We start from the raw sequence: 21,568 nt of genomic DNA on the forward strand, positions 1-21,568 counted from the left end.
ACCCTATGTACATGTATGATTGTACAAATGGTGTGACTCTACATCGTGTACAACCAGAGAAATGAAAAGTTGTACTCCACTTATGTACAATGAATTGAAATGCATTCTGATGTCGTGTATAACTAAATAGAACAAATTTTAAAAAAAGAAGTTGTTGTTACAAGCAAACAAACATGGAAGTACAGAGGAGTTTACTGAGGCTTTATGAATATCAGCAAAAAAGTGGTCAGAACAGAGTTTAACAGAATATAATTTTAACAGGATTTTTAATTGCCCCCTTGATTTACCATGCTCCCTTGTTGCACAGTAGCAAAATGGCAGCTGGCCATCCAGAGTCAACACTGAGCTTTCCAGTCTTAGTCACATGGTTGAATGAAGAATGCAACTTCTTCTCCACTGGACTTTAAAGGGAATGTGCAGGCCCTGCAAGGTCACCATCTCTCCTTCCAGTCCATGGAATGCCAACATGGTTTTGGACCATTCAGGATGTGCAGAAAAGGATAAGACCCAAGGGACAGTGGCAGATCAAAGGGCTGCAGGTTCCTACACAATAGTGTGCAAACCATCTCCACTGACTGTAGGAATGCGGCCCATCAGTCTGGACTGATAAGGAAAAGTGAAAGAAATTGTTTCTTGGTTGAACCACACAGCAATTTGCAATTTATGTGACATGTAATGAAACTATATTTGAACTAGACAGTAAATAAAAATGATGGTGTTTATGACATGATAAAATTTTTCTCTATATTTTAAATTCAAAAGGCAGATCACTCAAAGATTTGTATAGGGAAATCTTTAAAATATATGCTTTCTCCCTCTCTTCTGTGCTCTCTCTTTCCTTCCCTCTATCCCTCCAACCCTTTGTGTGTATACTTAGAAAATATGTGTGAGTGTGTGTGTGTGTGTACTTAGACAATGTTAGGAAAAAGTTAAGTTAAATTGTTAAAAATACTGATCTTTTTGGTTTATGGGTGAAGTTCATACTGTTTCTGAACAGATTTCCCTGATTGTATATTATTTCATAATCATGAAGAATCATTTTCAAAAGAACAAAACAAGGAAATCACTACAAAACAAAATGTTGTATATAAAGGATAGAACATTTTAAAAAGTCTTAAACTACTATGATATATATTACTATGATATTTATTTTGGCACAAATCACAACTGCTTTATCAGAGAGTTTAGAGTGCTAAGAGTCCCCACATAACACTTGTACACAAAATGCTTGCAGAACTTTAAAATACAGCTGGCAGAATGGTTTTTCTCTTTATGGAATTAGGAAAACCAAATTGAATATTTGTGAAAAATAATCATGTTGCAAATACACAGATTTTAATATAGTTAATTACTTAATTATTTTGACTCTGGAGAGAAAGTTGATATATTTTATGCAGTATAATGTCTCAACTGGTCAGAATTCTACCTCTTTCTTTCATAGGTAAGGGCTGAATTTTGAAGAATCCAGGGTACAACTCCAATCCCACCATCCTGCCTTCCTTCTGCAACCATTAAATATGCCAGATCTGACAGAAAAGAAGTAACCTTGAGGTGGAACTTTCTATTCTTTTCTCAGCAATACTAAAAGATGTAATATGAGAAAGCAGGTCTCGTGTCTTGCTATTTATTAAAAAAATAGGTCATACGCAAATAATTTTATGTGCATACAGGTTGCCTTTCATATAAGAAAGACATGACATATATTTGATATGGAAAACAGGTTATCTAAGTATCCTTTAAGCAATCACTTCAAGGAGTCATTCAACCAGGAGCGATCCAAACACATTTTATAAGGTTGGTTGCTGCATGTATGTCCACAGAAAATGTAAAAAGTAATTTAAGAACTGTCTTTCAAAAAAAGAAAATCTGTATTTTCAATACCAAGTAACAGTGACAGAGACATTGGAGGAAGCTGTTTGGTGGGGGTGGAAGAAGGCTGCTGGTGGCAGATAATGCATTTTGAGGTTTGCTGTGGAGCAGAATTCAAAAAAACAGGCAGCAGTAGCAGCAGCAATTTCCCTTTTGACAACTAGAAAAAAATTAAAGCAGTTTATTTGTTAATGTCTAGGAGAATTAAAAATATGGCTGAGAAAAGATAAACACAAAGAAAAAACAGTCTTTTGCATAAGGCAAAAAACCAGTATGTGAAACCATGAGGATGCACAGATATAAAATAAGATGAAGAAAGGAGGTTGAAAAATAGAATAAGATTTCAGATAAGGCTAAAAATGGACTGTATGAGGTTTTCATGGTCATTTAGTAATTATAAGAAAAAGTTTAAATTATGTATTGCAATGCAAACTAAACAAAGAAATAGTGATATAAGTCAAAACAAGAGTCACCCAAAAGCAAACTGAAAAAGAAAAATGTTTTTCTTTTTTTACCTCTTATGTAGGTAGCCTAAAGGCAATTTCATACAATACTTTTAACAACCTTATGGATCAAAGAGTTTCTAGGTGTGGAATTTTCCATTTGTGGCCAAACATGTAAGTGCTTAGAAAGTTTTAGATTTTGGAGCATTTCAGATTTTGAATACTTGGAAGGTGTTTTATGTATTCATTCAACAAATATTTACTGAGCACCTACTGTGTACCAGGCACCCCATGCTGGCGACTGACACTAGACTGTTAACACAGGGTTGATGTTCTAATGGGGAAATATAATACGTTAGAAAAAAATATACAACTGATGACAGTTAAGGAGGAAAATAAGAGCAGGAGACAGAGTATGTGGGGGAGGGAGGTGGTACACTTGTACTATGGAGAACTGGGGAGTCCTCAAAGAAAACATAAGAGTGAGCAAAAACCAGAAGAGGTGAGGGTGGGTCATAAACAATGATAAAAGAGACAGATGTAGTGGCACATGACTTGGCAGCTTGGGAGGCTGAGGAAGAAGGATCACAAGTTCAAAGCCAGCCTCAACAACTTAGTAAGACCCTAAGCAACTTAGTGAGACCCTGTCTCAAAAGAATATAAATAGGTACCAAAATAAAAGAAAAAGAGAGAGAGAGAGAGAGAGAGAGAGAGAGAGAGAGAGAGAGAGAGAGAGAGAGAGAAAGAGAGAGATTAAAAGAAAGGCATTTCAACCAGAAGGAACAAAAACAAAGACCCCGAGGTGTCTCAACTATAGAAATGGTGGTTTCTACTCTGAGTGAAAAAGGAAACTGGAACGACATGATCTGGCTTATATCTGAACAAAATCCCCTTAGTTTATTTGCGAAGCAAAGCAGGGTTGGGAAGCTGGTGCAATAATGCAAGTAAGAAGTAATGGAGGCTCAGAGAGTGAAAGATGGTCCAGGAGATATACTGAAGTTTGCAGACAGTTTTAATACAGGGAGGTGAGAGAGGGAAGAATTAAAGGTAGCTCCACAGTCATCAGCCTGAGCCACTGAATGAAGGTGCCATTTCCTGAGATGAAGAAGACAGAAGTTAGGAGTTGGGGTGAGAGGAAAGTCAGGAGATCAAGTTGAAGTGCAGCAATTGTCTAAAGGGACATTTGGATACATGCCTTTGGAGTTCAGGTAAGAGTTCTGGCCTGGAGATATAAATTTGAAAGTCACTGACGTTAAGAAGGATGAGATAGGTTACACAGGAAACCGAAGAGCCTCTGTTAGTCAGCTTTCCATTACTGTAAAAAAAAATAAATAAATAAAAATACCTGAGATGATCAAGTTCTACAGAGGAATGGTTAATTTGGGCTCACAGTTTTGAAGGATACAGACGATGGTTGGTTGATCCTGTTGTTTTTGGTTTGTGGCAAAGCTGTGCTTCACGGCAGTGAGTGAGCATGTGGTGGAGCAAACTGCTTACTCATGGTGACCAGAAGGCAAAAGATAGGAAGAGGAAGAGGAAGGGGCTGGATTCCCAATGTCCTCTTTGAGGACATACCGCCAATGACCTAACTTCCTCCCATTAGGTGTCTTAAAGGTTCTACCACCTCCCAATAGCATCACAGTGGCGGAGTATCACACCTTTAACGTATGGACCTCTAGAGGACAATTAAGGTCCATGATGTAGCACAACCCAAGACATGAGTGTAGGGGACTCCAGTGTTGGGAAGTTGAGGTGATGAGGACCAACAGCACAAGACAGAGAGCCAGTGAAGCAGGTGGCAGTGAAACTGCAGGAAAACCAGGCAAGTGCGGTGTTCTGGAGGTCAAGGGAACAAAGTGTCCCTGAACAACAAAGTGGTAACTGCCAAAAGCTGTTCATAGGTCAACAGAATGAGGACCAAGAACACAACTACGGGGTACAGCAATGTTGAGGGCACTGGGAAAATTGATAAGTGCAGTTCTTGGGGAACAGAGGAAGCAGAATCTTGTTGACAGCAGGTTCAGGAGTAAGTAGAGGGCAGCACGTAGAGACTCTGACTATGGCAAACTCCTTCCAAAAGTTTAGCAGTAAATGGAAGAAAAGAAATGTAGAAGACAGGATTCGTTTTTGTTTTCTTTTTTTTTAATGACAGAAACAACAAATGTTAGGGCGCACTCATTTTATCCACACTTTCTGATGCATTTGCCTTATCACATGTTAAGCTAATAATTTGAAAGAAAACATCAGTGCTTTAATTAGGCATGGATATAATGCAAAAAAAAAAAAATAAAAGAATAATTCTATGACTAAAAATGTGACTGAGCTGTAAGCACTCACACAGTCTTGCCTCAGGATGGCAGATAGTCCCTCTAAAAAAATTCATGGTAAGCTGGGGTCGTGGCTCAGTGGTAGAGCGCTTGCCTAGCACGTGTGAGGCACTGGGTTTGATTCTCAGCGCCACATAAAAATAAATAAATAAAACAAAGGTATTGTGTCCACCTACAACAAAAAAAATTTTTTTAAAATAAATTCATGACAGCTTCGCCTAATTCTCTAATATTTTATTGCCCCTCTGCTTTTTCATAGAAGATAATTTATTATCAAATACTTTTGAAGTAATAGTAAATTTTTCAAGAAACAGAAACTACACATAATTTTTGACTAATATTGCCTCCAGAGGACCAAAACTATAAAGGCAAATTTTTTGCAAGGTTCCTTGTACTCAAAGTTTGACTCAGATCTCATTTAAAATAATTTTTAAAAATTAAAGTCTTTTAAAAGCAGGATGAAAATATCCCTCCCTTAAAAATTAATGTTAAATCTACCCAATTTCTCTCTCTGCTCATAATTTTAAAACTTCAATAATTTAATTCATTTCTTATATAATTGTGTCTTAACCATGATTTTCCCAAATTAAGTCCCACAGGAACCTTGATCATACTTATAGCTCTTTGCCAGTTCTTAATTAGATCAAATAATGCTGCTTCTAGATAGTAAAATTATAGTTTTTGAACTTCTAATCACCTAATTAATATTCTGTCAAGCATCAGTACTTCAACAGTCTGTTTTTCAATGTTCCTTAATTAAGCATCTGAGTATTATAATTATTTTCCTCTGATGGGTTATTTGTTCTTATTTTTCTTAAATTATAATGATTACATTTTGTCCTGGGCAGTTTGAAAGAAACATTTAAAAATAATTTCAAAAACTATTGATAATCCAATATGAGTCCAATTCATATTAAGTTAAAAGTACTATTCTTTTCAGTTTAAGTGACTGTGTGTTTTAGTGGATGTTTTGCCCATTTTAATCAGGAAACAATAAGTTTCTGTTTTTCCGAATTGCATTTTCTTATTGTTGTTCTTGTTATTCACAGACTCCTGTTGTTTGCAGAAGTCTATCAATAATTTCTATCTGTATATTAGCCTCATTACAGTCCTTGCTATCTTTTCTGGACAGAACACCTACTTCTACAGTACTCCATTAGACATTTGCCCCATCTTGATAGACTCTTATTTTTAACCATCTATTTTTTCATAATCTCTTAGTTTTCTTGTCTTTCCAGGGACTCTCCTGCTTTACTATAAACAATGTCAGCAGCCCCAAGAGGAAAAACTGATTCTTGACACACAGTGTTTGGTTTGAGAACATTTCTCATAGCCTCCCACACAGGGCAGAGCATAACTCTGACATATACTTACATGTTTCAAGACTTAGAAGTGTCAAGAACACGGACTCTCTGTTCTAAGGAAAATAACTTTTCCTCTACTAATCTCTTATGCTGCTGGAAACTGTTAAAGCATTAGATTCACGATAAAATGCTGACAATACAGCCATTGACAGCATCAGGTAACCCATGGCTGTGAAATACACGGCGCTTTCTCCAGGCTTGAATCGAACAGGATCTCACATATCTCAGATCTTGTTCTTGGTAAAAAGGGATAAAAGGAACTGAGAGAAATGCTCTTGGCTGGCACTGGCTGGGGTGTTGGAGGGATGAAGAGGTGTTAGCGAGAGGGATCCGGTATCGTTTTGTTTCACTAAAACCCTGGCTTGACAGGAAACATAGGGAAAACTTACCCAAAGAAATGGTGCATCCGCTGTGCAGGCCAAAAAGTAGATTCTCCCACCGCTGCGTAGAATAAAGAAACTTATAGTTCCCTTTCTCTCGTGTTTCTGGCCACAGTCATCTTTCTTCCCTTCTTCTGCATTCACTATTGTACTCTATTCCACTCACTTAATTTTCTTTCTTAAAACTCTGAATGCCAAGAGTAAAAGCCCCGAGGAAGTCGTCCACAATCGTGTGCCAATTCAGTCCAAAATCTATATAGACTCTTGGACCCGGTAAAATGAGAATGTGATTTGATTGACCTACTTTTACTTTACCTTTTTAAAAATAAGAGGGATTGAGTGAATTTGAGGGTGAATTGAATTCTAATTCCCAACGCTGCCAATGTGATCCCAAGTTTCTGAGTCTGCTAAAGAGTGTGCTGAATGAGCCGAGGTGGTGACCACATTTAACATTTGACTGGAGAGAGCCTAAGATATTTCCTGATTTTAAGAGATTGCTTTGGAAGGAATTTCACTCATTTATGCCACAAGGATTTCCTAAGCACCTAATATATGGTCAAGTCTTGATAGCTCAGTAGTTAAATATCTTGAGCTCAGACTCCCTCAAGAAAGAACAAGCCCTGGAAACAACAGTAATGCAGAATGAGGGCTGCCATTATAGGTGGGATGGGAATGGATGCAGGAGTGGCCGTGTGTAGACGAAGGTGTCACAGAGGAATTAAGACAATCAGGATGCATGAGGCCAACAGCCACCAGAGATATACGCAAAGTTGGAGTCAGAGTGAAGGAGCACACGTGGTGTGGAGGTTCAAGGAAAGCTGGACAGATTGCCTGAGATCAGGTTCTGAAGCACTTTACATAACCTGGTAAGGGAGACATATGATATCAAAATGAGCCTATGTGCCCTTCCCAAGGATGAGTAGTATAAACTTAAAATCCAATCCATTATTTTCTCAAAGATTTCCATGGTTGAATCTTGCATATGGCTATTATATTTCATTATTGAGGTCTGTGGCAGAAGAATTTCTTTCTGAGAATTAGAAAAATGTACTGTTAAAGGAAAGTCCTTCTCCTAGGACATAAGTCCCTTCAAGTATTCCAATATCCACTGCCCTAAACTAGCAAAGTCTTTTAACATTGCCCTAGGAAAAAGCAATAATTTATGTCAATTAATGGCTGCAAGATGTCTACTGAACTGTGTACCAGCAGACTGAGAAGGATTTCTTAGGTTTATAGCATACAGGTTTGTTGCTATTTTCATGGCCAAGTGGGTGCGTGATATTTAATACTATGGAAATTTCCACCTTTGTTTTGATCAATTAATATGTGTATATGGAATTTTCAGGTGAATAAAGAAGAACACACAGATAACATTAAAAAAAAAAAAAAAGCTGCTCATTCTTTGTTACTGAGTATAAGGAACCCATGAGGGTTAATCAGTGGGAACTTAAACTCAGTTGAAAAATCTTAAGTAGGGTTAGAAGTGCACATATTAATAATTTCTCATTGAAACTGCGTGATCCAGCATATTGTATTGCAACAGAATGCAATAATCAAGCATAATTACTTCCACACAAAAAGCCCATATTAATCTTTTCTTGATGACCTATTTTCAGTGAGTTTTCTCTAGCAGCGCAATCACCCAAACAAATCTCCAGCAGGCTGTGTACTATAGTAAAAATAAAAATTTCTCCCACTAAAAAGCCAGCAGTCCCCAATTTATAAGTGAAAACCTGCTGCATAGAAGTAAACTCTGCCAGCAGAAGACCCAACCTGCCTCACAGGGAAAGGTTTACAGGCTGTTATCATTTCAAAGAGACTATCTGGCTGAATATTTTATCTTCACTTGCCTGAATGTCATGGAGTCCAATACAACTTAATCACTTGTCATGTTTGTAGAAATGAGTAGTTTTTTTTTCTCCAAATTGACAGATGCTGTAGGATTCTAATTTAAAACCGTGAAGGAAGAAGAAAAAGAGGATATCTTGCAAAGTTCCTTCCAAATAGGGAACTGGAAGATTTTCCTATGGGCATTTTACCATGGGTAGAGGGGTTGGTATAAAATCTTGAATAATTTATTGAGGAACATAGAAGCATCTTGTGTTTTCTTGATTTCTTCTGCCAAGAATACTGAATAGTTAAAAAAAAATAATGACAAATTAAGATAAGAATAAGTTGGAATCACAGGCATGACAGAAGAATCACTGGATAATTTCTTGTGGGGAGGATGTTACCCAGACTGTGCTGTATGTTAAAGGACTTAAGGGCCAATGTGCTCTAGCCACTCTGGATAATTAAAAGCGATTTCACTCTTTACTCTTCCTTCACAGGAATCTATCCTGCAGACAGCATTGCCATCTATGTTCAAATTCTTCAGAATAGTCAGAATCATGTGTATACTAAATCATTCTTTGAAATTTTATCACCAAAAAATTTAGCTTTATCACAAAATAGCAGCTGCCACCTTCAAATATTAAGCCTCAAGTTGGGACAAGCTTAATTGCAGGAATTATGTGACATTTTCCTAGCAGTAGGTGTTGAACAGAAAATTCACGAGTATTTTAACATGCATGTGTTGCTTATAGATTTTTCTAGTTGTACGATTATTTTAAATGCAATAGGGTGAGATATTGAGAACTAAAGGCATTTTGGAATAGAGATGTAAACCCTAACCAAATTCTGCATTCAAGTTTCTTAAGTAAATAATCTGAAGCAAGTAATGTAGGTTTTTTGTTTTGTTTTGTTTTTGTTTTTGAATATAGAAAAAGATGGGAGGAATATAAAAGGACTGTATCAATTCAATTAAATAGCAAATGTTCACATTCAAAAGAAAAAAGTGCTACTTATATGCCAACAGGAGCTTTTTAAAAATGAATTCATATCTTTATTTTGTGTCTCCTTTTTTCTGACTTTCCATGACTTAAAAACTGAATCCCGTCTAGTATTCATTATGTTATTCTCTATTCTGGTCTGCTCCCACCAGGGTATATTTTATATCTATAACCACATTAACTCCTCAGAGACAAAAAGTATTTCTTAAAGTCCAAGTGCAGTGTCACACACACAGTAGCTACTCAGTGAACATCTGCTAATTGAGTCTCATTGGCCTAAACTGGACCCAACTTCTTTGGAGAGAGACAACACTGTGTTCAAGTCACAGGAAGAAGCAGGTATTCTTCCTGACCCTTCTTTATGCGGGAGACAAGAAAAAGTTTGGCTCAAAATAATCAGGAATGTGCTGCAATTAAACTTAATACTTTTCACAAAGAAGATAATCTTTTTTTTTTTTTTTTTTTGGCAAATTGAACTCAGGGCTCCACTTTCTAGGCTAGTGCTTTACCACTGAGCCACATCCCCAGCTCCAACAAAGAATATAATCTTTTAATGTTCCAAATAAAGCAATATCAGTTTTAAGCAGCAGATATATATCATACATACTCACTTGGACATGTATACATATATCCTTATTTATATATATACACATATCAATAATTATAACATACATAAATGGATTTAGATGACTAAGCATTATATGTCATTTCTCCACTCTGAAAGCCATTGAATGAAATTTAATGCAACTAAACCTTTCTAAAGGATAACCCCGTCAGTCATACATTTAATTAGACAAAAGTCTTGCATTCAACTCTTTATCACACAATAAATCTATATTTTTTCATTAATTAATAAAATATGCTTACATTTCAGTCTTTGACAGTTCCCACTTTGTCCCATTAGATTCATTATTTCACCTTTTCATGTGTCCTTAACATATCTGTCTTAAGGGATACACAGTAGTTAACAAAATCCTCTAGTATTTTCATAAATTAATAGAAAAGTTGTTAAAGTCAAATTTTAGAAAATCTGGTAAGCCTCATCTGTGCATTATTTTCCATTGCACTGTTTTTATGTAAAACACAAATTGTAAGCCATTTACAAAAATACCAGTTCATGAGATATGAATGGGACAGGTTATAAGCAATCTGAACTCACAGGTATGAAGAGAGGCTCTGTATTGGCAGACTGCTGGCTGAAATGCCACAACAGCATGTGTGCTCATTGTAGGAAATACAAACCCGAGGATTTTAAAGGTGAATGAAACAAACAGTTGTGAGATGGGCACTTGATAATCCTATCCTGGCTCAAATCTTTACATCAAAAAAAAAAAAAAATGAAATTTGTTTTAGTTTAGTTTATGACTGTGATTTATATTATAACTATGATTTATAATATATTAAAAACATATTATATATAAACATATTATAATATAATATATATAAACATATTATAACTATGATTTAGTTATAATAAATCATTTTAAGCAACATCATTTCCTCTTACTGCTATTCAAGATACTGAGTTAGAGGAAATGTCTAACTTTAATTCCTACAAATTTAGATTTCTACCACTTAATAAATAAGCAGGCTTCAAGCCACCCCCCTGTAATTCTCCCTCTTCTTTTCTATCCTCCAAGTTACCAACTTCTGTAGAACTGTACATACTTGTGACCTCCATTCTTCCTTCCTGCTTGTTTCTCAGACTCTCCTTGTTCCCTGCTACAGTCTTTACCTGACGAGAAAAGACACCTCCTTGCTGATCAGCCCAGCCTCATTCTTCAGAGAATGGTATCAGGTCTGATCAATTACACAAACTATATATGTATCAAGTGGGGTAGTATATTTGAAAATACTTGGACATAAATGTAGTATCGAAAGAGGACATATTATACTCCAAATAATCTCTCAAGTTTCCACTGTGACTGCTATGAGCTAACAGTCTTTCAATCAAGCTTCTGATTCCTTGTCTCTCTCTGGTTCAATCCACCCTAGACTCTGACACCTGCATCATCCTCCTAACATAAAGGTATCTGCTAAAGCCAATTCACTGCTCCGAACACTTCAATCATTTTCCACTGAGTAATAGAGAAATGTCAAGTTCCAAACTCTTCTATCAGTCATTGGAAATCATACCTATTATTTGAGATTGTGACCACCGCACACCCTTCTAATTAATTATTCCCTCCCTCCAGACACCACATTCTGACTTTTATTTATCCATGTTTTCTTGTATCTCCTCCTTTTAGTCCCGATGCCCTTTGCCCCACAGTGACCCCTGAGGCATCTCCATCTACCTTGAAGAGTATATACCCACCCCATCACCTCCTAGAAACTTGTCCAAAAGTGCATTTAAGACTAAATATAACCCCACACAACTCATACTCTCATACCCTGCAAACTCTTTGAGAGCTACTTATGTGTGGATTTTTCTCTCTTGTGAAGATTTAGTAGACCAGTACAGGAATATTGTACCTTGGGAAATAGTTACCATGAGATGCTCAACAAAGATTCACTGAATTAATATCGTCACTGTTGAATATTAAGGTATTAGAGTGGATATTTGGACACCCAGAAAACTTCACTGTTATCTTTTAAATCAAGTTATTAGTGCTTTTCAAACATAATACAAGCAAATAACCTAGATCTGAAAAATAATGGAACTTTAAGAAACAACACAGATAAAAATGGCTGAATTGAAAAAATACATAGCTAAATCTTGAATCTATTTCCTATGGAGGAAATAACTAATTCTGACAAATTTTGAAGGGGAAAAAAAAAAAAGAAAAGAAGCAAGAAAAGAGAATAGTAATAATATGTATTATTGACAAAATGAAAGACATTAATGTCCCTGTGTTCTGATAAATGGCACTTGAAAGCCCTCTCCAAGGCTACTTCCCCTGTCCTGCCACCTGCTGATACACCTGAGTCTCTGGACCAGCTCCCAGACGGTCTGGTCTTCTGAAGTCTGGCTTGCAAAGACTATGGGGACAACCACTATCATCCATACTCCTCCTTCTAGGGTTGCTCAGAAACTGAAATTGCCTTATAGTGAGAAGAGAGGGATGGGAAGTTTTCTAAGGCCTTTGTCCTGTGGCACTGGTTTTGTTTTAAAATAGCATAAGACTTGCCAATATCTCTACCTTAAGAAAAATGAACCAAGATTAGTAGTACCATGAGGCTGACCTAGATTTGTGGTTTTAAACTCTGGTTGTATTCTGTAATCACTTGGGGAATTTTAAGAAAATATCCATGCCTGGGCCCAGGACCCACACATTGTGACATCCTGATGTGGTACCTGGACATTAGTACAGTTTAGAAGTTACTCACGGGCATTAGTTAACTCAGGGTGCTATAACGAAACACCATAGACCGGTTGGCTGAGACAATGGACTTGTTTATCACAGTTCTAAAGGCCGGAGAGTTCAAGACCCAAAGGTTGGCAGATTTGATTTCTGGTGAGGGCCCACCTCTTGGTTTGCCTTCATACCCATGTCCTTGTAAGGAGAAAGAGAGTGCTCTTGTTTAATCCTCTTATTTTAAAGGCACTAGTCCAATTCATGACAGTTCCACCCTCAAGAACTGTGTTTACCCCACAAAATCACCATATTGGCAGTTAGGGGTTCAACAGATGGATTTCTGAAGGGATGCACACATTCAGTCCATAACACCAGGTAAGTCCAAAATGCAGCCAAGACTGAAAGCTCCTGACCTAAGTCAAAGGCTGTCGACCTTTCTGTGAACTGAAACAAACATGATGCAAAATCCCACATGTTCTTCTATGATACCCACACCTGTGTGGCAGCAGACACATTTAGATAGCCTATTCAAGAAAATGTGTTAGGATACAAGTGGGTAAAGAATCAATTATAGAAATAATTTATAATCAGATGACAATATGATTGAAAGCCAGGAGAAAATCTAGAAAGTTCCCTATATCTGCTCAGCATTTTCTGAGCATGAATTCAGGACTCTAGTTGTGACCACAATCTCTTAAAAGACATCAGGTCAAAATAGCACCATTTTCATTTATTCCTACTCACAGTGCTGAGTTAATCAGTTCTGAGAAAAGTTCAAGTTCAGTTCAAGACCCATCTTTAGGTAAACATGTTAGAGCTTCAGGATTAAAGAAATAAGCAGGGTGCGGTACTGATCGGTGAAAGAGTAGAAAATTATGGAGTAAGTACTAAAGAAGGCAGAGAGAAGGACAGAAGGATTCTCCAAGAATGGAAAGGAATCTGTAGCCTAGTCATTATTATATATATTTTAACAGAAAATTCTTCTTCCTTATTAATAATTTTTTCCAAAATATATAAGAACTATACTGTACAAAATTTCTCTCTTCTTAATGCATTCATAAATTAACTCATATTATCGAACAAGACCAAAAATTTCACAACCTCCAGGACCCTGAATAATTGAGTTTACTTTAATATCTGTGGACAAGTATTAGAAAGAAGGGGGAAAAAAGGGAAAACCAGGCTATTTTAGCCCAATGGAATTTTTAGCAGAAACATCTGTTAAACATACTTTAAAAATCATGTTAACTACAAAGCCTTCCAAATTATACTAATGCATTAAAAGTATTTTTACTATAATGACATCAAATAGCATTCATCTCCTCCCTGTCAAATTCTTCATCAAGATGCTGAGGAGACTATTTCATTATCTTAAATTTATGCTCAATGGAAGTGAAGATAAAAAGGAAGAGGAAACAGCAAAACACTAACATAAATAAATAAATAAATAAATAAAAAGGAAGGAAGGTAGGCTGGTTGATAAAAAGAAAATCAAGCAAAGATCCTAACAAAAAGAGCATGTCTCCTTTTTTCTGCTTTTTTCACCTGTGAGACTAACTTGTCCCAGCCTCCATTCCACTGAATTCAACTCAATTCAAATATTTGTTGAACTTCTGCTCTGTGCAGGGCTAAGGCAGGTGCTGAACCTCAATCATTTCTAGGATCAATGATGAAACTACAGACAAACTCTAAATGCAGGAGCATCTACATGACGTAACCGCACTCTCCATCATTTGCCTGGTTTCAAAGCTGTCTCTCATGCCACCTTGACTAGAGAGGACTTATCCAGTCATGTGGATTTGAAATGACCATACAGTCTTCTCGGGTTCAAGGTGCTTCATTTCTCATTACTGACCACTCTTCAGCCCACTGCCCTCTCCTCCCCCAGCAGCACAGAAGCACCCTGTGACTTGATGCCCTGATACCCCGGGACATAACCAAGAGGCACTGGGACAACTCATCTACAGTTAAATGATCCCACAAGACCGCTACTGCCACTACACCTGCAGTATCAGTTATGCACAGGTGTGTCTGGATCTAGGTGGTGCTTATATGTATTTCTGAGATAATCAATGAAAGTGAAGTTCTGGAGCCAGAAGTGCCATTAAAGACAGCTCAAAGTAAATGCTGAGCAAACTCTAGGATTGGGATTAGTATCAAAAGAAAGAAAAATCAGCGGACACTGGCCAATCTCAACAACAAAAAGCTAATGCTGTGTAAGAAGCTTCATACTACGATCTTTCTAAGACTTTATGCCTTAAGGATTTATTAAGTACCTGCTTCTGGGTTCTAAGTCCAAAAAGCCAAAAATAAATGAGATCAGTCTTTGCTCTCATGGAGCTGGTCAGTGGGTAGGGAGAGACAAACAGATGAATTGCAACACAATATAGTGGGTTCTAATAGTACAAATTATGGAAAATATGCTGTGGGAACAGATCACTCACTCCCAACCACCAGCTGTTCAACCACAGACTATAAAGGCTACAAAGTGGCCCACAGACTTTCTTCACCTATTGCTGCTTTATCAATGGCCACCATGTTTCTATGATGTTTGTATGGCTAACACGACATAAGCCAAAAATAACCCCCATGCTTCAACACTTCAAATAATTTCAATGACTTTAGAATTTTTTCCAGTTGTGTGGACTTCTCATGAGTGCTGCTATTCATCCCTTTGTCAGCTTTTGTTGTTGTTGCTGTTGCTGCTGCCATTGCTGCTGTTGTCCTCAAACAGCAACACCTTCTGAGTAATGGAAATGCTCTACATCTGCTCTGCTCCTTCCAGCACCTACCATAGCTACGTGGTCTACTGAGCCCTGAAATTGTAACTGGGGTGATAAAAGAAGTGAATTATTTTATTTTTATACATTTTGAATTAAATTGCCACACAAACCTAGTGGTTATGGTACTAGAGAACATCATTTTAAAACTGAAGATTTTAGGATTGTGAAAAAAAGAATAAGATAATTTTTCCCTTCATGCCTACTATGATATGCTATACATATCTCTGAAGATTACAAATACAGATGGAAATTGGTTTCCTTCTGTAACCTAAAGTTCCTTCTAGGGATTACTTCCAATAAGACATTTAAAGTTAAAGCACAATTGAAATATATATATATATATATATATATATATATATATATACACACACACATATATATGTACATATATACACATCTTATTTAAATTGGCTCATTTACCAGTGTCATTCTTGATGGAGTGGGAAGCATTTTAAAATATTTGAGAGTTAACACTTTTAACACATTGAGAGATATTTGGAAAAGATGGTTATCCTCAAGTAGTTGTGAACTGAGAAAGTATTTTAAGTGAGATTTAAGGAAGATCTTCAGTTTGGGGACTGGATCAGATTGGCTGGATCGCAGGCATCACATATACAGCACTCCATGTTTATGCACTGCTAAATAAGTGCCTGCAGCAAGGTACCTGGTAGATGTCAGCATTTGGTAAACAGGCAACAGATGAGTAAAGTAGCACCCATGGGACTGTTTTATGTCTGGACCGTGGGGGTTCGGAAAAGACCGTAAGCATTTGTCAAAACCTTCAACCAGTATACTGAAAAACAAGGTAAATTATGCCTTGAATTTTTGAAAAGGAAAAAAAAATTAATAGGGCTCACATGGGAAAAGTCACAAAGGGGCTCCGTTAAGAAAGCAATCAGGACTGTGGAAAAAAGGCAGCATCACATCCTGTGTAAACAGGTTTGTAATTCCTAACAGGAAGCTGACCTGGAGATGAAAATAGACAAAGCCTCAGGTTCTGGGTCAGAAGGAATATTCAGATTGACATTGGCTGTGTGATGTTAAGTATGTCATTTCACGTCTCTGTGCCTGTTTCCTCGTGTACAAATCTCCTGACTCAAAGTACTTTTGGGGGCGAATGGAATGATAAAATGGATAGAAACTGTTTAGTCTTGGGACTGCGCTGGATAAATACTGGAGTAGATGGTAACTGGAAATAAAGCACAAGCCCATTTTCTTCATCTGACTTAGGGGGCTCCATTTCCATGCTATAGTCTGAGGAGCTGAGAAAGGCACAACAAGCAAAGCTCTCAGGTTAGACAGAACTCAGATCATTTTAGAGTAAGGGCACTGGGGAAACACAGCTCATGCTTCCTGGGGTGCGGAGGGAACCCAAGATTTTTCCAGAAGCAAAATTCCCAGAACATAAAATTTTAAGCAAGATTCTTAAGCTCTAGTGCAGATATGAGAACAGAAGTGAACTCATCAATGGAATGATTTATCTTGGCAAACTTCCTTGAGTGGAAGCAACTACAGTCTGCATAATAAGGAGGAAGAAATGAAATGAAGAAAATTGCTACTGTCCTAATCAAAAGCAAATTAATTTTCTGAATGGGGACTAGTTATTGGGAATTGAGGATAAACACTTTATATTTGTGACAATTTTGGAGGAAAAATGACCAAGCTGAGAATCACAACCTGTTGAATTCCACTGACTCCATATCAAAGCTAAATGAAGTTATTAAATCTTGTAGAAGTATTAGAGACAATTTGTATTTGGTATGGCTCCCAAATATGCGACTAAAAAATTGGGATCTGATTCATTACATATTTAATAACAATACTTAAATATCTGAATTTAAAGTAACTTATAGTACTATAAGTCACTTAAGTCAAAGATCCTGAGTTCTCATTAATGGAAAGAAATGATTCCTTAAAAGCTTTCAAAACACCTGCTCTCCTCTGTGACTCACTGTTAAGCTTCCTTACAGGAAAGCCACTGCAGATTTTCCCATAAGATACACCTGTTCTGTGGTCAGGGAAATATCTGTTTCAGTCCATTCACTCTGACGATAAATTTTCTGCCTAGACAGTTGTTTCAAAGAAGCAGTGCCAACTACCTGCTCAATTCAAACCATCAGGACACTTTGGGTGCAGAAAGTGATGCTGTCTTGACCACTCAGGCATTCTTAATTGCAACAACAAACACCTACAGCTCCTTCCTGGATAATGGTAAGAATGCAGACTAATGCTCAAATTGGATCAGAGCTATCACCCTGCACAGTGAGCCCCAGTCAGTTCTCTGACTTTAAGTGAGCACCCATTACAAGTGCCAGGCTAGATGACTCTAAGGACAATGAAGATGAGGAATAAATACATCTACAAACACAAAAATAGGCGTTAAGGAAAACATAATTGAAGCGGAGACTGAATTTATAGACAATGTGCTTCATTTTCTGAAACACTGTACCCCAAGATCAATATATTCATCCCATTTAAGATTGCCAAGGCCTCCAGGTCTGTTGGCAACAGTGTGAAAAGTCAACTTTGTTAAAATGGTGAGGAATACAAAGTAGTCATCTTGTAGTCTCAAAAAAACAAACAAACAAACAAACAAACAAAAAACCACTTTGAGTTCTAATAGAAGCTTACATTCAATGTCATTATATAAGTTTGGGATGAACATCTTCAACAGGGAATTGAATACTTTAACCTAAAATTTTATATTATCAAAGAGTTAAGGAAAATGTCCAATAAACTCAAATCTATATAATTAAAACACACTACAAATAATAATAATAATGCTTTTCTGAGGGGAAAAAAAAACCTTTGCAAAGGTGGTATAGTCACATAATGGAATATTACTCAGCCATAAAGAAGAATGAATTACTGATACATGCTATAACACAGATGAATCTTGAAAACATTATACTAAGTGGTTGAAGCAAGATAGAAAAGGCCACATTTTGCACAATTCTATTTGTATGAAATGTCCAGAAGGCAAAACTATAGAGACAGCAAGTAGATTAGTGGCTGGCAGGAGCCAGTGTCACAAGGAATGGAAAATGACAGCTAATGAGCATGGAGTTTCTTTGGAAGATCATTAGAATGCTTTGGAATTAGATATTAATAATAGTTGTGTAGCTGAATTAACCACTGACTTGTATACTTTAAAAAGACAAATTGACAAGTGAATTTTATCTCAATTTTGAAAAGTTCACAGTATACTCAGCATGTGGTTTGGGTGAGGTACAAAGCAGTACTTTAGTTTCTTTCCTTAATACTATGCGATTTATTCAAATAATAATTCAAATATCCAAAGGATCTGACTCTGTTGTTAAAAGAGATCCAAAACAAAAATGTAGAAATGTAAATTCAACAGGTGTGTATTCAAAGATCACAGCACTTTTAAAAATCGTCTTCCCCTTTCCAGAATCAACCTTAAGGTTTTAGAGTCACCAGGAACTAAGATTCCCCTGCAAATCTTATATGTCAACTGTGTGCACAGCATCACCCCTGAGCACTTTCAGAAAGCTTTTGGAATCTAAATTATGTCAATGAATGTAGTGGGGTTTGGGCAGTCACCCCCATATTTGCAATGCATTTCTTATTAGACAGATCTTGAAAATAATTTGTAAAGGTCACTGTGTTTTCATCTCCATCGGATGAAAACGCAGGCTTAATATCGTCTTTATTATGAACAATCTAAAATTTAAAAAGCGGGATTATCTGACTAAAAGGAGTTAAATGTGTGTGCCCACAAACCGAGGCATTTTGTAATTTTCAGGTTAATGCCTCCAAACCATATGTTACATTCCATCCTGTCTCAATATCCTCATAAAGGAAAAAAAAAATTAACATGCAAAAATCCAGTCTTACGATTATTCTGCAAAATGACAGGAAAACCTAATTCTGCTTCCCAAGCAAATATTCAAATTGGCTATTTCGGAAAGCAGTACCAGTGGAAGGCGGTGATAAAAGTCGAATCCATGTACAAATCCATCAACCTGCAGTTCTCCTCTGACTTTGGCAGCAGGGGCAGAATGCTGATATTTTTATTGAAACTTTTTTTGTTCTAAGTGACTGCCCAGACTTGAATGTGACTAAATTGAAAGTATTAAAAACACTGAACAGTCAGGTCGGTGCTTGTTCTCTGAGTACTCCCTTTCAGGTGTGTGTGTGAAATGCACGACAGACACGTGTATCTTCCATTTAAGTCCATAATACCCGTGGCATAAAAATGAACCGCAAAACGCAAACAGTACGTAGCCCCTCGGCACGGTGGTATTTCTGCTCACTTATTTGTCTCCTGTGTATCTAAGAGGCTCGGTCCACACTTTGCAAAGGAGGGACGAGAGCGGCGGGGGCAGGGGCCACAACAACGCACCCTCTTTTCCAGGGTCCTGAGTCGCATCCCCGCGGGCAGAGGGAAGGTGCGGGAGGCAGGAGCCGGGGAGGGGGCGCGTGCCCCGCGCAGCTGACATCCGTCCTGCCACCGCCAGCACCGCGGGATGCGAGGTGACGGTCCCCGTTCTCCTCTTGCTCTAGATGGCGGCGGCAGCGAGTATGGGATACTCTGACGTCCCCCCACCCGCGTCCCACCGGGCCGGAGATGGAACCCCACCGCGGTCTTATCACTCACCCAGGCGGCAGACACAGAGCAGCTGAAAGCAAGCGAGGAATCGCTTTAGGATTAGCATTTCCAGACGGTCCGGCGCCCCTCAGCGCGCGGTTCCTCTGCTGCTGGGGTGGAGAGGGCGGGGGCGCGGAGCAGTGGTCTTGTTTTATCCTCCAGGGTCCGGACTGATGGGAGACTGCGTGTGCGTGTGCGCGAGAGAGAAACAGAAAGAGGGTCCAGAGGGAAAAAGACGCGTGGTGGCGCGGGGGACCAGCAGCCACTAGCCCAGGCGCATGTCGCCGGCAGGGCTGGCGGGCGGGAGTTTGCCTCGGTCGCGGGTTGCGGCGGCCGCGGTCTGAGCGCTCGGAGCGCAGCAGCTCTGAGTGCGGGTGCGCGCTCGGGCCGGCGGTGCGCGCCGCGGCGCCCGGTGGGGGCGGGGGCGCAGGACCGCGGCGCAGGGAGCGTGCAGCGCACCCCGGGTCGCGCGCGGAGGGCGGAGGGGCGCGGCTGCCGCTCAGGGTCGGGATCCCAGAGTTGCGATTCACAGACCGACGCCCCTCCCCCTGTCTGCGGCCAGTGGTTTCGCTGCCCTGGAGTTAGTGGAACCTGCTGGGGTTTAGAATCTTCGCGGAGAAAACGTCTCTTCATTAAGACTCCTTCATCCCTTAGGAAGAGAAGAGGAGGCCAGACCCCTATTGTCCCGCACAGCCAGAGGTTGACCTTTGGACTTCACCCCTGGGAATATTTTTCATTTTATTGTTGTCCTCTCTGCAGATGCTAAGTGGGTCCAATCAGAAAGTGGTGGGGGCGCCTGGGTAAACTGGGTTCTCCTCCCCTTTCCATTTTTCAAATAGCTCAAGTAGTTCCAGACCCCATTGCCTCCAGGGCCGTTTACTGCAAATAATCTCCAGCTCTGATTGTGACCAGTCTGACTGCCCTTTCCCTAGACCCCAATCAAACTGTCCTGCTGTGCACAGCTGCTGGGGACGTTTCAACACTGTAGTGGTCTTGCTGGACAGAACTACCCAGTGCCTCCTCGCACGGGTTCGTAAGGGAAGATTTTTAATTGCCTGATTGAAGAGTATACAAAAGAAATATAATACACGGCTTCTTCTGCTGCCTCAGAGCTGGAAATGCCACCCTGTATGTGCTTGTTTCTATGGTGGCGTTTGTGTTTGTAAGTAGACTACAAGAGCCTTGATGTTAGGGAGTTTGCCTGTAGTATTATAACCACAGTTTCTAGAAGAGTGGGAAAAGAAGTCAGTAGGTGTTTGTGGAAAGGAATTGAAGCCTAAAGGAATGATCATAAGAATTGGTGGTATCCTCCAAGAACGTCAATACTGAAAATTTGTAAGATTTTTCACCTATTGATATACTTCAGTTATCAATACATTTTCAACTTATAACATACCTGTTTTAGAACCCTTTAGGAGTGTGATAAAAGACACAGAAAACCAAGTTGTGGAAACATACATTGTGTTCTTAGTAACAGTTTGATGTAGGTATCTGTAAGGTATGTACTCCAGTGTTCTGGTCTCATGTCAAAAATATGGTATTCCAGTTTTACAAAATTGAAAGAATACTTATTGCATACGAAATCGGGTTTCAAATGTATTTCAGCTGCTACTGCCAGTTTTTACGAATTCCCACAGCCTCTGAACACTTGGCTAAATGT

The 21,568-nt window shown here is 38.6% G+C and overlaps 1 protein-coding gene across 4 annotated transcripts in view; it reads right to left on the reverse strand.

The window, feature by feature from the left end:
- The window catches only part of Ptprz1 (protein tyrosine phosphatase receptor type Z1), a 172,661-nt gene extending 152,247 nt beyond the window's left edge, over positions 1 to 20,414 (reverse strand). Inside the window, exon 1 of one of the 4 annotated variants that reach the window (XM_047560614.1) lies at positions 19,918 to 20,414. In XM_047560614.1, coding sequence (XP_047416570.1) covers positions 19,918 to 19,975 — 58 coding nt within the window. In that variant the 5' untranslated portion in view covers positions 19,976 to 20,414. The remainder of the gene's footprint in view (positions 1 to 19,917) is intronic. The other 3 variants (XM_047560613.1, XM_047560616.1, XM_047560615.1) reach the window with 3 other exon arrangements.
- Positions 20,415 to 21,568: the final 1,154 nt, after the last annotated feature.

This window comes from Sciurus carolinensis, chromosome 8, assembly GCF_902686445.1.
Source record: "Sciurus carolinensis chromosome 8, mSciCar1.2, whole genome shotgun sequence".
Classification (NCBI taxonomy): domain Eukaryota; kingdom Metazoa; phylum Chordata; class Mammalia; order Rodentia; family Sciuridae; genus Sciurus; species Sciurus carolinensis.